Here is a 16,919-nt window from a genome sequence, read left to right as displayed (position 1 = left end):
TTAGCAAAATTACATAAGAACTCCAGGTTAGTTGTCTGAAGGAAATAAACAAATAAATAATGACATTAATACATTATAGAGGCAAATTTGTGTGTTTTGTCGTCGTTATATATGACCATCAGCTTAAAGGCAGATTATATCTGTGATTAGCCTTCCTACTTCTTCCATTCGTATCCTTTCATAATCAAACCTCTGTCTCCTTGTTGCGAAATCGCAAAATGACTGCCTGGCAAGATGTGCTTTACCACGTGTTCCATAGATTACCTGCATACATTGTATGTAGGTTTAAGTGCGTAGGAAAAAGAGTGGACTACACCAGGATCCCCAGATTTTGTGAGGAACAAGCAGACCATATGCTGTCAGTTGGCGATCTCCACATCTTCACTTCTCCGGTCTCTGACTATCACCAAGTTACAGGGTTGGGTCTACATAATTTATTAGAGGACGGGCCTGCGGCTGGTGTTCCGACAGACTTTTTCAATGTCGTTGCACGGTCGGGGAAGATTCTTTCGTCATGGAATGGCTTGATTGTTGTCCGTTTCAGGCGGAAAAAAGTGTTTCGTCTCTTGATCTGTAATCCTGTGACCAGTTCATGGGCTCCCCTCAGGACACGTTGTGGTGAGTACGACGCGAATGCTAATGTCAATATCATCATCATCCCAGCTACGGCCCCGACCCGCAATGATTACCGATTGCTTTCGGTGACCCGACAAAATAAGATTTTCCCGCCTTATGTCTTAAAGGAGTACAACCAAATAGCGGACCAGTGGCAAGTTCTTAACCCAGACATGAATTTGGGTGACCGGAAATTGAATATTAGTAAACCTGCAATTGTGAATGAATGGATATATTTTATGTCTGACAATTATCATTACATGAACTTCATTGATGATGCTACCATCATGCCATACATAATGGCCTACTCTCTCACTGATCATACAAGCGTGCGGTTGGACCTTCCCAATAATGCTCTTGAATATCTCTTCCACGGGTCATATGGAGTTTTCACATGGGGCTGTAGATGGACATCTCAAGAGTCTCTTTGCCTAGTAAGGTTTATTAACTCTTCCTTCACTCTTTTCACTTGTGCAGCCCCTACTTCTCAAAATTCTTCGTGGGTTCAAATTCTTCATGTTACCATGGATGATCTAGTGCTTTCTGCAGCCCGTTCTTCACCCAACTCGATCTTTAGAGAGCCTATAAGATGGCCCTATACTGTTGTTAATGGAAACTGTTTAATCTTTGCAACCAGAGAAAAAATTTACGGGTACAACATAAATGGTCCACATCCCTGGAAATTGAGGCAGCTAGGGATCAATGATTCGAGGACAAATATTAACTTTATTCCTTACTCTAGTACGTTTCAACGATGTCGCTGTCCTCATCCATCTTCTTTTAAAAAGTTTCTTGCTAACAACTATTAAATGTTTAATGATTTAGTTACGTATCAATGTGTGACTTCAGGGTAGCAGTGTTGTTTTTTGTAGCATATTTTTAATATCCGGATCCTAATGCGTTCAATTACGATTGAAATGTACAAAAGTTCAACCATGTCAATTCGGGGCCGTTTTGGTTTATATCAAATTTGTTCACAGTGGATGTTGTCACGTTTTACTCTAATTTATTTTCCTGGTAGTGAACTTTTTTACTTGTCAATTTACTTTTCAGAATGCCATTGGCTTCTAATGTGGGCAAGAGGCAGCGATTTACGGTATTTTTTTTTTAATTAATGTACGGTAGGTTATTTAACAGAAACTCATAGCTCTATGCGTGTATTGTTGTAACTTGTAACCCGGAAGATACATATTTCAAACTTTATACTTATTTTCTACGAAAAACCACAACCAAATAGTATCCGGGAAAAACTTGTAAACATAAATAAAGACTCCCTACCTCGTTCGCATTGAAGTAATGAAACATGGGTTTTCCTAAATTGCGTATCTTGATATTTTCGAAGGTGCAAGATATCAGGTTACACCTTTTTCTATAGTCTTGCGTAACCAGATGATTTTTTTAAATTAACTCAAACTTCTAGAGAAGTTGGCTGATAATTTCTTTTTTAATATGAAACACACATTATCTCTCTCCTCACCCGCTTCACTTTTTCATCATCATCTTCAGTTTATTAATTTTATTTTTAATCTGGAAAAACCCATCTCTTTATTATTCATTATAATCATTACTAAAATTATCTTATGTAAAAATGAAATATTCAAATTTTATTTATTCATTAAAAATTGAGTGATTTTTTTAAAATAATAATTATAATTGAAATTGACAATAATACATTGTTCATAACAATTAGTTTATATTATTTACTAATTTTGGATAATCATAAGTTGATAAATTTAGAACAAAAATAAAAAATAAAATTTATTAGTATTTTGACTTATTAAAAACATTTATCGATAAATAATATCAAATAAATAGTTGAAAATTAAAAAATAATGTATAAGATACAATTATTTATAAAAAAAAGTCTCTTTAAATACAATTTTTGATCTATTATATAGAAGCAAAAATAACTTGAGGAAACATGACAGAAAAAATAATGACAACAAAAGTTGAATAAACTTAAATTTACTAAGGATCTAATTTTCAGATTTAAAGCATAAGGGACTATTTTTCCAAATGATTCAATCTTAGTAACATGAACATTCAATCTCAGCAAGAGGCACACATGTATTGATGCACAAAAAGATATTTAAACAACCTGTTATAGTGAAGCAAGGTGTGCAAGTGTAGTTGAAATCAAGTCAAAAATGAAACAACTTTCACAAAAATGCATGTCACAACACTGAAAAATATAAGCATTAAACCATAAAACCCAGATATGCAATTGGACACAACACATTGCATAAAATATATAAAAATAGTCAACATTGTCATCACAAATTAATCAAAGACCAGCAACACAGCAACACTGCAACACAGCAACAACTCCCCTAAGCTTCACCCCCAGCAACGTCCATTGATGCACCCTCATCCACCTGTTCACGAGCGATAAGGCCTTTCCACTGAAGGAACTCCTTTGTGATCACATCAGAATGCACTGGACAGAAATGGCTCCACCCTGGAAAGGGATGAGCCATCATGTCATTCAGGGCATGTGTGATAAGAAATCCATAAGGGATTGCATAAGTGTTGTTCCTGAACACGCGCTTGATATGATCAAAAACAAGGTGGACAGGATCTATACTCAGATCCTTGAGGGTGTGGTATATTATGAAGACATCCTTATCCAGGACGTAATCCTGGAACTTAAGCCTTGGGCAGTACACGTTGACAACCAGGGTGTGAATCATCCTTGCAACAGGGGTCAGATTTTTCACTTCGGTGGCTTCTTCAGGGGAGATGTAATTTCTTCCATAAACAGCACGGTGGATGTCCCTGTTTCCGATCTCAAGGTTCCATGCCCGTTCATATTGTGCTCCTTGGCTTGGAGCACCCAGCAATTGAGCAATCCTAGCCATGTTCAAATTAACAGCAAAATCAAATACGTCTGCCACTATACCATCCTCTTCATTCAAAGTAGCAGAACCCCAAAACTCCTCAACAAGTTCAGGGTAAATTGGAGAAAGTGATGCATTGTTGATGCACTGCAGTGGGGAGTTAAAAATTTGGTCTGCGCCAGGAACATTCCATTCAAATAAGTCCTCAGAATTGTAGGTCATGGGATTGCAGACAGTCCTAGAAGCCATTTCAGGTGTTCTTTGATTGGTCTACAAGAAACAATTCAGAAAATAAGTTAACAAAACTAAGAACATATGTAACTATATAGAGACAATAAAGGAGCAGTTACACAACATGGAGATAACTGATAATTAATGGGGGAAGTTAAACAACGTGTGAGTATGTGTAACTGATAGTTAAACAATTTGAAGAGTCTTACTTTTCTGTAACTACCTGAATTTACACGCTTCTTTTTGCAAGTTAGTGGCAAAGTGTAATCAAACAGAACAATCAAACACTTCTAAATCAGATAACGAAGGAAGTAAGAAGCGTATTTGAAATTGAAATTGAAAAAAACTGCCACGTTTCAATTAAGATAGGTAATGAACGAAAAAGCGCCAAAATCAAACAAACCCTAAATAGAAATTAAAATCCTAAATAGAAATTGAGGATAATCATGTTCAGATCAGACAAGTAATGAACGAAAAAAGCCCCAAACAAACCCTAAATTGAAATTAAGCAGGATATTGGTCAAATAAGAGAAGTAACGAACGAAAAAGCCCCAAAATCAAACAAACCCTAAATAGAAATAAAGCAGAATCACGGTCAAGTACTGAACGAAAAACCCCCAAAACAAACAAACCCAAAATAGAAATTAAGCAGAATCATGGTCAATTGAGAAGTACTGAACGAAAAAGCCCAAAAACAAACAAACCCTAAATAGAAATTAAGAAGAAACATGGTCAGATAAGAGAAGTAATGAACGAAAAGCACCAAAATCAAGCAAACTCTAAATAGAAATGAAATTAAGCAGCGTGTAGGCGGAGATGAAGATTTTCTACAAAATCGAAAAGGGACTAACCTCTTGAGCTTCAGCAGATGGAAGTGTAAAGTTTTTGTAATGGGAACTGAGGGGTATTTAAATCGGGCTGAAGAGAGCACTCTTCCCATTGGCGATTCGATTTCTTGCACCGGTTGAGTGTCAGGAGTGGGTGTGTATTCAATGGTGATTGACGTTCGGATTCAATTCAATCAACTCAAATTTGTAGCATACCAAGGCCTACAATGATTTTTCCTATGTCTCTCTTCCCTATATTGGGGCTTGATGAGACCGTATAGAGAAGAACTGAGAGTGGGTTCTCACAATGAAGATAGGTTGGGGAATAGTGTGCTACAGCTGGAAATATATTGCTTTATAATATTTGTATTAAAAGTTGAAAAAAATATACTAAATTGTCTCTTGGTTATTTGGGCAATAGCTCCATATCCTATCCCTCCATATACTCATATTTTTTTCCAACAATTTCTTAATTTTTAACATGTTTCTTGCGTTTTTTTTGTTATAAGCACATTCTTTATAATTATTTATGTTATTTAAATTATTTTCACAATTTATTAATTTTAAATATATGAATTTGAAATATTTTCCATATTTTACAACTAGTAATTAATATATTTTGGAGTTAAGGGATCTCGAGCCCTAGTATGATTGTAGTCACACGCGAGTTAGGTTCTCACACACGATTGACTAAAGTTCCTCTCGCTCCTCTCGTGTCAGAGTAAGTGATATCACGAACTTATATGATTGTAGTCACTCTTGAATTAGGGTTATCACGCACGATTGACTAAATACATACTTAAATTTAATAATTTATTTTCATAATTAGCATTGAATTATATTTTAATAACTCCTTTATTTTATAAATTAAATGCAAAAAACTCAAGTGTGCTTTACATATATATAATATATATAGAAGATAGATAGATTTGATGAAACTATAATTAAATTTTTTTTCCATTTATATATATGCAGAGTGCTATGAATTACATCACCTTGACTTGTTCTAGTGGTTAAGAACTTGTCATTAAATTATTTTTTCGACCCGTTGTTACATTTATTTTTTTGATTAATTTCAGTGTTGCGTTTATTTTAAACATGATTAATGTATAAAAAACGGTGCAACTTTTGTTCAATATGACTCCTCATCGTAGTGGGATTTTATCTTGCTAAAGTACATGATGCAATTGCTTCAATCCCTTATTTTTCCATTTTTTTCTTACAATTTCTTAAATTTTAACATGCTTCTTACGTTTTTTTTTATAAGTACATTCTTTATAATTCTTTATGTTATTTAAAATACTTACACTATATATTATTAATATTTACATTTTAAGTATTAAATTTAACTTATAAATATATTTAAAATTGGACATGGTATTTAAAACAAAATTCAAACAAAATGCATTACATTATATGAATTAATTAAAAAAGTAATGACAATTAATTAAAAAATCATGGTACAAGAATGAATTTTTTTTTCCTGGTATTGGGCCCAACGGTCACAAAAATGCCCAAAACGACAGCACCTCTATCTCACCCAAAGGCCAAAACGACAGCAGATTGCTATACGGTTCTCGAAGCTTCACTTCACCCTCTGAAATCCTCACCCTTTTCCTCTGAAACTCTCTCAAAGCCTTTTCCTCTGAAACCCTTTCCACCCTCTGAAACCCTTTTCCTCTGAAACTCTCTCAAAACCTCCTTTCCACCCTCTGAAACCTCCTTTCCTCTCGAAGCCACTCACAACCGCCCCGTCTCAGACCACAACCGCCGTCTCCACCCACTCTCTCCAAGCCTCCGCCTCTCTGAAACCCTCAAAACCCGCTTTCTTTCTTGCTCCCTCTCACTCAATCGAAGCCCAGATCACGCATGGGGCCATGTTATAGATCGGAGATCGGAGGACATGCAAGGTGGTTGTGTGAAAGAGAAGATTCCAGATCGGAGGACATGCAAGGTGGTTGTGTGAAAGAGAAGGTTCCAGATCGGAGATCAAAGGCTCAAAGGTTCAGAGCGAATGCAAAACTCCAGCCATTTTTGTGTAATTTTCTTGATTTGTTTCAAAAATGTGTATTTTTATTGTTTAATCTGTGTTCATCTCTGCTAATTACAAAATATCTCTCTGCTTGTTCATTGATCTGTTTATTTTATCTCTGTTTGTTGCTTCTGCTTCCATTGATCGGTTCTTCGGTTCTTCCCTCCCCTTTTAACGATTTTCTGTTGCTGAATGGAAAGAGAAAAATCAATTTTTAACTGCCTTCAGCAAGCTAAGGAGCGTTGCTTAGCTTTGAGCTCTAAGCAACGCCACCTCAGCAAGCTCCAATGGAGCAGAAAATTAAAGAACGTTCTTAATTTAACGCCAAGCTCTCCACAAGATAAGGAAACACAGCTCCAGAAAAGAGTACGCTAGTAAGCCACTTACACTGCTGGATCAACCAACAAAATGTACAAACCCCCTCAAGGTACCTCATACAAAGCCATCTCAAAAACCTGGTACCTATTCTCATCTCTTATAAATTTTTGTCTAAAGTAATCACACCATCCAGCAGCCAACTCACCTATAGACTCGGGCTTCTCTGAGTCTTCCGAGTCCGTAGAGGAAGTTGTACTGGCAACATTCTTGGAATACCAGGTTATACGCCATTGCGTAATATTCTCGTCAGGAAGGAGAACCTCTATCTCCGTAGGCAAGTGCTGGAAAGCTCTTTGTTGCACACTAATTGGAATGAGCTGCAAATAAAGATAACAAATCATTTAACATTTGAATTTAGTAAGATGAATATTAACATTGTGGCAATTTTTAAAGAAACATACGACCAACCATTGGTTGCTCGCCATAAATGTGTTTAATAGTTATATCAGCATACCACATCAGATCACTGCCTCGGTACTGTTCCAGATAGTTGTAGTTCTTGTTCGGGGTGGAAGATTCCGCATCAACAGTAGATGAAATCATTTGATACCCAATCTTGTAGTCAATCTCTGAAGGCCATAACTTGTAAATGTTGATGGTAAATCTTGCTTGGCCACAGTAGACAAATTGAATATGCAGTGTTGATTCGATTTTGTGGAGAGATCGCAACTCCAAAATCCCATCGGATAGGCGAGCATCTCCTGGACCGTGAATATAACGAACTACGAAAATATTTCCAACGGGGTCTTTTAACTCAACCGTATCATTGATTTCATGGCCAAAACGGTGATCAAACCTTTCCGGGACAAAAACAAATGGCTGTATATTGATCAAATAGTAAAATGGAACAAATAGTTTAATTCAGTTGTGAAAAAATGGTTTACGAGCTTATGAAAAATCTGTAAAATTACCACTCCCGCGTATAGTGATTTAATGAAGACTCTTCCGTTGGAGTGAAGTGATCTCAACGAGATTGGATCCATTGCCACTGCACATTGGTAAAAAATACATAATAAGATGTTGCTAACATGTAAACTACCATTATATAGTTAATTAAGTTAAATTTTATGTTGGAAATAAATGTACCTGTAAGTATAGCACTTGGAAGAACGAAAGAAAGCTTAAGTAAGAACTTGTTCAAATGTATTGAAAATGGAAAACAAATAAATGCATTGCTATAGGAAGTTTCAGAAAATAGTGGGTAGATAATTCAGAATACAAAGATTTACAGAGAATATGAAATAATGATAAAACGAGGGAGAAAAATGATATGCAAATGAACGCATGTGTGGTCAGAGTGACTCAAAAGTGTTAATGAAACCTGGCGAACGAAGAACAGCACCTATCCCTATTATGAAGGGGGAATGTCGTGCAAACCTGAGCTGGAGATATATAACTTGTTGATGGGATTAGTGGAGTCGGTACAGTCAGTGTTGTGGAGATGGATTTGTGAATGTGGGTGACAGAGTGAGAATGTTGAGGAGAGATGAGTGGCGGCTATTCTCCAAATCGGGAAAAAATTAGGTCAAGGAGTGAAAGATAAAAGGGGGGTAAATAAGGACGATGTCTTCGGTGGTACACTATGTTTAGTGACACACCGTGTACCTGTGGAAAAAAAATATGAAAGTCCAAAAATACCCTGTACTAATATTGATATTCCATATCTATCATTTTGATTCCCTAACCTCTTCACCTTTCTCCTGGACGTTCTTGTTGAATTTTTTTCAGATTTTTTTTCTTCTGTTCCTCTTCTTCTACTTCATCTGGGTTCCTCGGTAACAATTGGGTTCCATTGAAGGTTTTTCTTCTAATTTTTGTTTAAAAATTTGAGTTTATGGAAAGTTGCTACTTCCTATCTGTCCTCAGACACAAAGTAAAGAATAACAGAACAGAAATCATCAGTCCCATTTTGCTCCAAAAAACTAACAACACAAAAGTTAAAGTTCCAGTTCTTGTATTGGAGAACGGAAACATGTCCTCTTAGATCTCTCTATCTATGGTGTTTCTTGGTTCTTTTTCCGGAGCTATGAGGATCAGGACAGAGGGCTAGGGAGAGAAGAAGGAGGGGTCGGTCATGGTGGATAGAGAAGGCTGACGCGGTGGAGTGTGGTAACAGTAACACAGGGGGGAGCTGTTGAAGATAATGATGGATTGAAATTGGACAGAAGGATATTTTAGTATATTCAAATTTTAATCACAAATAATCTCAGCCATATAATTTTTAATTATTATATCTAACTGTTATGGTTAACAATTAAGGTGTGGAGAGACTGAGAAAAAGAGATATAGGAAGAAAAAATATAGAAAGTAAAGATATGATAGACAATTTAATTGGTAGAGAATAGAGAAATAATTGAAAACGAAGATAGAAAAGAAGTATAGATGTATATATATATCACAACTCAAGGAATAATTTTAGTAAACATCTCAAGGAAGTACATAGAGATCTCCCACAAAAAAAAAAAATTTAAGATTAGATAGATATTCTTAATGATAAAAAATAAAGGAATATATAGAACATAAAAGTGATTTAAATGTGAAAAGGTGAGTATTGAAAAATATAAACACCTCGACGTTTTTCCACACTCATTTTCTATCTATTTATATTTCTTTTATATATCAATTTATTTATTAAATCTTTATTTTCTCTATGACTTGTTCTTGTATATCTTATTCCATATCTAACTATTCGGTTTCGTGTTTGTGTGACAGAAAGCTTATGACATTAACTATGACATATGATGGCTGACATAAAGGAGACAGATGAAAATAGGGTCTTGAAGGAAGGGGAGAGAACAGATTGCCAATGGAAAGAAAACACGAATCCCGATCCTCTACTGCAGAAAAATTCGTCCAGCCCCTCTTGCAGTTTTATTGGCCAACGGATCCATCTTGTGGTCCAGAAAATTCAAATCTTAGAATTAGAATAGACATTAAATAACAGTAATCGGATGCATCTAACGGTAAAAAAAAAAAAAAACCTAATTTTTATCAACCCATGGAAACCAATCTAAAACCCCAAGTAATTGAAACCGATAATCTATCACCATTCACAAGTCAATACGGATAATCACGTCTTCAAAAATTGGAACCATGTAACTGAAATTGAAATCCCAAGTATTTTTTGGCACATTTTTTTTTTTTTTTTGGAACCAATCTATCACAAGTCTTTAAAAAATGGAAATACCAGATGCAAGGTCACGGATGAACGGTCTCACTGGAGCAAGTGTTTTCTCACGTCGCCATTAACTTCCCACAACGATGATGGCGCGTGCAACCCTTAAGGGTGATGGACCAAACGAAGTGTGAAGTGCGGCGAGAGGAAGAGCGGTTGATCGGAACAGGTTCATTGAGAGGAGAAGCTTTTCTCATGATGGTAGAGAACGACAGCGTTTACTGAGTTTGTGTTTGGAAACACCTTATTTTATTCCAACCGTAAGATTAATCTCACAGTTGGGATGACTTGGCAGTATAAAATTATTATAATTTAAAGACTGGAATTTTCAGGACAACTAGATTGATCTGACGGCCAAGAAAACTGCAGGAGGGGATTCTCTCCTTGGATGCACCATAAACAGTAGAGGAAAGGAAAAGAATTGGTGGGACCCATGCTCTGAAACTTTCGAAACGGCCCAAAATGGGAAGAAAACTGATTGCGCTATCAAATTCTCTATATTGTCAGTGTACATACTAGAAAATGCATATTGTATTCACGTGTGTAGTTTTTAGTCCGTACGTTTCAATTTTCTTCTTTATTGATTTTTTATTTTTTATACGTTTAATATTAATAATAAATTTTCCAAATTTAAATATTACTATAGTTTTAGTATAAATGTAAATAATTATAATATTATTGAATATATAAATTTTATATTCTGTTACTCCTAAAAATTATAATAATTATAATATTTCATATATATATATAAAAAAATATAATAATTATAATATTTCATATATATGAAATATATATATATATATGAAAAATATATATATATATTTCATATATATATATATATTCTGTTACTCCTAAAAATTATAATAATTATAATATTTCATATATATATATATATATATATTCATAAAGCATGCTCCTATCGAAAGGGTTAGTCAAGAATGCCCACGTGAACCGACTCAATGAGTCAAGTCAGGCACGTTATTTTGGCCGTAATGGCAAAGTCAGTAAATGGTCAAGTCAGTCGAAGAGAAAAGAAACATGTCATTTCAATTCATAAAGCTGCATAAAAAATAGCACGTGAACAGCAGGGGTAGCTTGCTCCTCTCTCTACTTGGTAACGTCAAACAGTAAGGCTATGTATCTTCTATTTTATCTTTATTGTTTTTTATCCAATGCATCGTGTAAGTTACATGTGTGGGTTGGTGATACCATATTAATCTTAATTTTTGTAGTATCTTGGGTCCAAATTTATTTTTGTACACTGAATGGGGCAGTGAGTTCCATTAAACGGCGCATTATTAGGCCTTTAGAGCGTTTGCAGGATTTAATGGACCATGTTACCAATCATAGTATTGGGCTTGCATTACCTTGGCCCATTCAAATTGTGGCAAGACTTGAAGTGTTTTTGTTGTTTCCCATTAGCTTGTGCTTGTTAGTTTCAGCAATTACGAATGAGGTCGTGCATTTACCTGGCCCAATCTATGGTCCATAGAGCTAATATGTGGGCCATTCTGCTGACCAAAAAAATAATTTGGTCCATTGTTCTCAGGCATGCACTCCGCCGTGGCCGCACAACTTCGTTTTCTCCGGCGTGGAAAATCTGGAAATTTTCTAGAGTTTTTCCAGATTTTTAAAAATGTCACAAGAAATAGTTTGGGGGATCCCATCCTCTTATAGCCAAAACAACCGAAGGAATAGCACCTCTCCGCCCCGCTAAAACCGCTCCGATATGATATGCGTGGTTCCGTTTTCAAAGGCGGCCCAGATTCGTAGTGCACGAATCAAATCTGAGACGCTGACTGAACCCCAAAACGCGTCGCCTTGGTGCTAATACCTTTGACAAAGAAGTTTACTAGATCAAGATCTGCGGGGTAGTGATTTTAATGGAAGTTAAGTTTACCAGATCTACGAAACGGGGAGAAATATTGAACTCTGTAAGCTGAATTTACTGTCGGTTATATGTATGAGAACCAAAAACTAATCTTATAGAAGGGAAAAGAGCTATCCAAAGACTCAGAGAAGGCAAGCTTCCATGGTATCGTAGGAGAACGAGAGCATTGAAATTGCTTGGTTTTGGGTATATATAGTTAGGACTAGTTTCAAGATATTACAACTCAAAGGGTCTATACTGGAGTAGAGAAACCTTGCAGCCATTTACGTGGATAACGAAATGTAATAGGGCCAAAATTATACTTCGAATAGTCCATAGGGCCAAGCCATAATTATTTACCTCAACTGATCCGGACCATTCAATTAAAATATTATAAATCAATGGCTAAGACAGGGGAGGCACCCATGCCTCTTCAGAGAAGTGGCATATGGAAGCCTGTCCCTTCCACTAAATCTAAGATTGCATGAGAGAGCAGAATGCTTGTGGTTGCGACACATCAGCATTTGGTCCTTTAAACCTTTGCTCTTTTAATAGTATTATTGATGAGTCATGATGGTTATCAATTTTTAAAATTCATCACAAATTCATTTCTATCCTCAATAAATTCATTTCCATCCATAATTAAGAAATGTTATCTGCATAAAACAAAAATGATTTAGGATTTAGATTTTCTCATGTAAGTTTCTGGTTAAGTTTTATACGTTCTTGTAATGTTAAAATTTTGTGTGACTCTCTCTTCTTCATGTGTATTTATTTATGAAGAAATATAAACAAAAACTTTAAAATAATTATGCCATGTCACATGAAATAGCAAAATTTGAATATTGGATAAGAGAAATTGAGTTCCACAAGTACCATTTAGGTCATCATGCTAGTTAGGTGTTAAGAAAATGAGTACAATAATATGATTACATCATAAGAAAAATACATTTGGGTACAAGAGCAGAAGAAAAAAGAACTCTAAAGTCTTAAGGAAGTTACTTAAGGAGCATCTATGAAAATAATATTAGATAGACCACGAGGAGGCACTCTGGACTCAACAAGAAGAACTTTAAAGAAGCACCAAGCTTTGTTAGAAAGTTTGTCGCCCCATTTCATTCCTGATGAACATGCTCCAACAACACCTCCTAAGATAGGTGAAGGAGACGTTGGACCGAAGACAAGATGGGAGCCTTGTGATAAAATCTAGAACCATACATACTACAAACCAAATCTAAAGCCATTTGCGAATTCGCATAAAGAGCAACACTGGAAAAACCCAAGTCTATACAAAAGTATAAATTAAACATGAACGATGGCTAAAAGCTCCATTTTCAGAACTTTAGAAAAACCTCAAAAATCCTAAAAAATGACAATCTGCGACCCCATATCACCTCTAAGCAGGCCACCAAAACTCGCACTCCTTAGAAAAAGAGCTTCAATCCACATTGAGAGTAAAATCATCCTTTAGGAGGATCATAATCAGTGAATAAAGGATATAAACAATACTTTATGAAAAATGAAACTTTCATAACAGAGAGAGATATACAGGAAAAGAAAAAAAAAGTGAGAAATTCAATGATATAAGTAAAAAAGAGATCATAAAACAAACATATAAGCAAAGCTTCACTATGCCAGAAATTGCATACTAAAGCGCCTCAGTTAAAGCGCTTGTTTCTAAAACGCTTTAGTAAAACACGCAAAATCAGTTTAAAGCGTTTACTCCGAAAGCGGTTTCAAAAAGTTAGATTAATTAAAGCGCTTTTGGTTTGCAAACGCTTTACATGATTATAATAAATTTCATCGAATCTCTTATGGCGTTTTTCTTAATAAAACGCTTTCAATTTTTTTTTCTTTAAAGCGTGTCACTCGAAGTAAACGCTTTAACTTATATAAAAAAAATGGTAAACCCAACTAACAACAGGTACTTGCAAATCGACATTCCCGCACACCCACTACCTCACTCCAGATTTTGCCATTCCTTAGCATGAGAAACCCAAACCTCCTCTCTCCCTCTATTCAGTAACATAAAGAAAGGAGCAAAGAGGGATAATCTCACCGGCGGCTGCAGGCTGCAGCGGTCTCCGGCGACGCGCTTAGAGAACAGAGAACGGCGGCGACGTTCTTCTCCATTGGGGTTCTGCAGTGGATCCTGGGTGGATCGGAGGAGAAGGCCCCAACTAGTGGCGGTGTAGTGAAAAATTCAGGCTGAGGAATTCTGAGGTGGTGGCGGTGGTGGCTATCTGGAGCGCTGGTTTTGGGGGTTCACTCCAGATTTCTGTCAGATTACTCTCTTAGGGTTCCAACTCCCCATCTTGGTATTCAGCTCCACTCCCATGTCTCTGATGCCAACACTCTCTTGCGCTTCTTTTACGTTTTCAGGAATGCCCATAATGCATATAAGGTGTTTGAACAAACGCATGTTAGAGATTGTATTTCATATAGCATCATGATTAATGGGTTTGTGCGTGCGGGTTATGCTGTTTGTTCTCTGAAATTTTTTGGGGAGATAATTTATTCAACATGAATGCATTAGCAAAGTGTTATCTTACTCTTGATTGGCTATATTACTCATTTTCCATATTTTTGCCCTTAATGATCTTCACCTAATTTGCAGATCTTTTGTAAATGGACTCATCACGTTGCAACATTGTTATTCTTGGGACTTGGGCTTTGGTCCTAGAAAGATACTATATTTGGAGAAGGTTTTAATTCAATTGGGTAAAGTTGAAGCTAAATTGGTTGGGTTTTGAATCTAATTGATTTCTTATTTTAAGTCAATTTTTATTTGTTGTTCTATGATTTTACACAAATTGTGTCTACGCATGCTTTGAAATCTAGCGGAGGTAGCTGCTTTCATACTGTTGATTGAAGCTGGTTGGTTTCTGAGGATAATATTCCAGATTGTGGGCTTTGTCCATAGGTGAACTAGTTTGTTACTTTTTTATATGCTTGTAGCATATGCGGGGATGGTTTATTCCTGGGTGGTGTTACACTCCTCCTACTTCAATTCAATCATGTGGACTGAAGTGGATTTCTGGAGATATGCTAGTGAAAATGGGGGAGCTCTCTTCAATCACGCATAATTAAGGCCCATTTGGGGCTTATGGTATTTGTATTACTGGTAGTTCTGATATGCCTTGTTTTATTCTTAGTGAACTTGCTTATGATGTAGGGGCCACCTACTAGTTGCAGTTTTAATTTGCTCTTATATTTTACCTTTGTACTTGGGTTCTAGCACCCCTTGTGCTAGCACAATTCATTTTGGCTTACAAAAAAAAAATGAACTAGGTCAGATTTGATCCCCATCATCATCTCCATTCCGCTGTCATTTTCTATCACTTTGTATTTTTTTAATGAATGGATTGACAAGAGGCTGGTTAGCATAGTTAGAAAAGAAAGTATGCTCTCTCTCTCTGCACTCCATTATTGAGCATAAGCATAATGTTTTTTGTTTCAGCTGGCTACCATAGGCTTAGCTGTAGATGAGAACCCAGTTAATTGGTGTGGTTCTTTGATGGATTTTGTATTGTTCAACTATTAATTTTCTTATATTCTTGGGATTAATATGAGCATGTAGTGACCAAACTTTATATTGGACCGACTTGTGTGGCAGGTTTGGGCATCTTCTAGGTGTTAATCTCCAAAGCATGGTGTGATCCATCAAGTTCTTTGTAAACCTTTATTATCACTTCATTTATCAATTACTTCATAATTCTTAGTTTGGAATTTGGATGTTCTGTTTTCCATATACATATTCCTTGATGCCAAAAGATCATGAAACTTGATTTTTAAATACAAAACTGTTCTTTCATCTTTTATCTTTTTTGTTCTGCATTTTTAGTTTCTTGGTTCTGTTTGGGCTAAGTAGCTTGGTTGCATTTTTTTTTTTTCCAATTTGTATTTGAGTTTTACACTCCTTGTGCTAATTTATCTGAATTTTTGCCTTTAAAAAAACTTTTTTTTGTCGCTATTTTGTAGATTCCCCCGCAAAGAATTGAACAGCTAAACTAACGTATTGAAAGAAGGTTTGCTGCTAAACTTTCTCATAATCCTTTGTTGATGATCCAAGTTGTTTGTTATTGTTGCTTTGTTGATGTAGTCTTGTCTGTTAAGAATCACTTGGATAAAAATATTCTATGTACTTTAAAATTTATTTGGTTAATTTTGTGAGGTAAGTTAGAACCTGACAGGTGTTTTGACAAGGTATCATGTTTTAAAATGCTTTTATAAAATAAGTGTTGTAGAATATCATGTTCTATAGCGTTTCTTTTGGAAAAGCGCTTTAGTATGGAGAATCTATCATATGATATACAGCGTTTGTTTTCCAAAAGCGCTGTACAACATGCGTACCTTACAGCGCTTTTTAAGATAAAGCGTTGAAGAATATTACATTCTAAAACGCTTTTTCGAATAATATGTTGTAGTATACTGGTATACTACCACACTTTCAGGAATAAACGTTGTAGGAGGTCTCATGTTCTACAGCGCTTGTTAAAAAAAGCGCTTGACAGTACTACAGCGGTACAAGCTACAGCGCTTATGAAGCGCTGTTAAATTGAAAAAATAAGCGCTTTAAAATGGAATTTCTGGTGTAGTGCTTAAAATTTATTATTCTAAAAGTTCAAAATTCAGAATTGATATAAAATAAGCTTCTCCCAAACTGAAATGAAGTCTCATCTCATCAGGAAGAGATTATTCAAAATTTTGTCTCATGAAAAATCCAAACTGAAAGCATTAATTCAAAATGTATAATCTCCGCAAAAAACTAGTAATCAAACCACACCAATCCAAATAAATCCATGTCCTGGTGTGCTATGATCACTCTAATTAACTCCATAAACTAAATAACTAGATGCACAATTTCTTGGCATCATGAAGCACTATCATCTATCTATCCCTTATAAACTAAGATAATCTATGGCCTTCAAAATGTCTAAATCACTATCACAAT

The 16,919-nt window shown here is 35.6% G+C and overlaps 1 protein-coding gene across 1 annotated transcript; it reads left to right on the top strand.

Annotated features, from left to right (window-relative positions):
* Positions 1-218: 218 nt before the first annotated feature.
* On the top strand, positions 219-1,424 carry LOC130743936 (uncharacterized). The gene has a single exon (XM_057596147.1). It carries the CDS (start codon positions 219-221, stop codon positions 1,422-1,424), a length of 1,206 nt encoding a protein of 401 aa, XP_057452130.1.
* Positions 1,425-16,919: the final 15,495 nt, after the last annotated feature.

Source organism: Lotus japonicus, chromosome 3 (genome assembly GCF_012489685.1).
Source record: "Lotus japonicus ecotype B-129 chromosome 3, LjGifu_v1.2".
Lineage (NCBI taxonomy): Eukaryota > Viridiplantae > Streptophyta > Magnoliopsida > Fabales > Fabaceae > Lotus > Lotus japonicus.
Note: the sequence above shows the minus strand (reverse complement) of the source record. Positions and strands in the feature narration are given on the sequence as shown.

Bases quoted from the DNA above. Each gene is read 5' to 3' on its own strand.
- LOC130743936 (XM_057596147.1), top strand. From the start codon at position 219: ATGACTGCCTGGCAAGATGTGCTTTACCACGTGTTCCATAGATTACCT.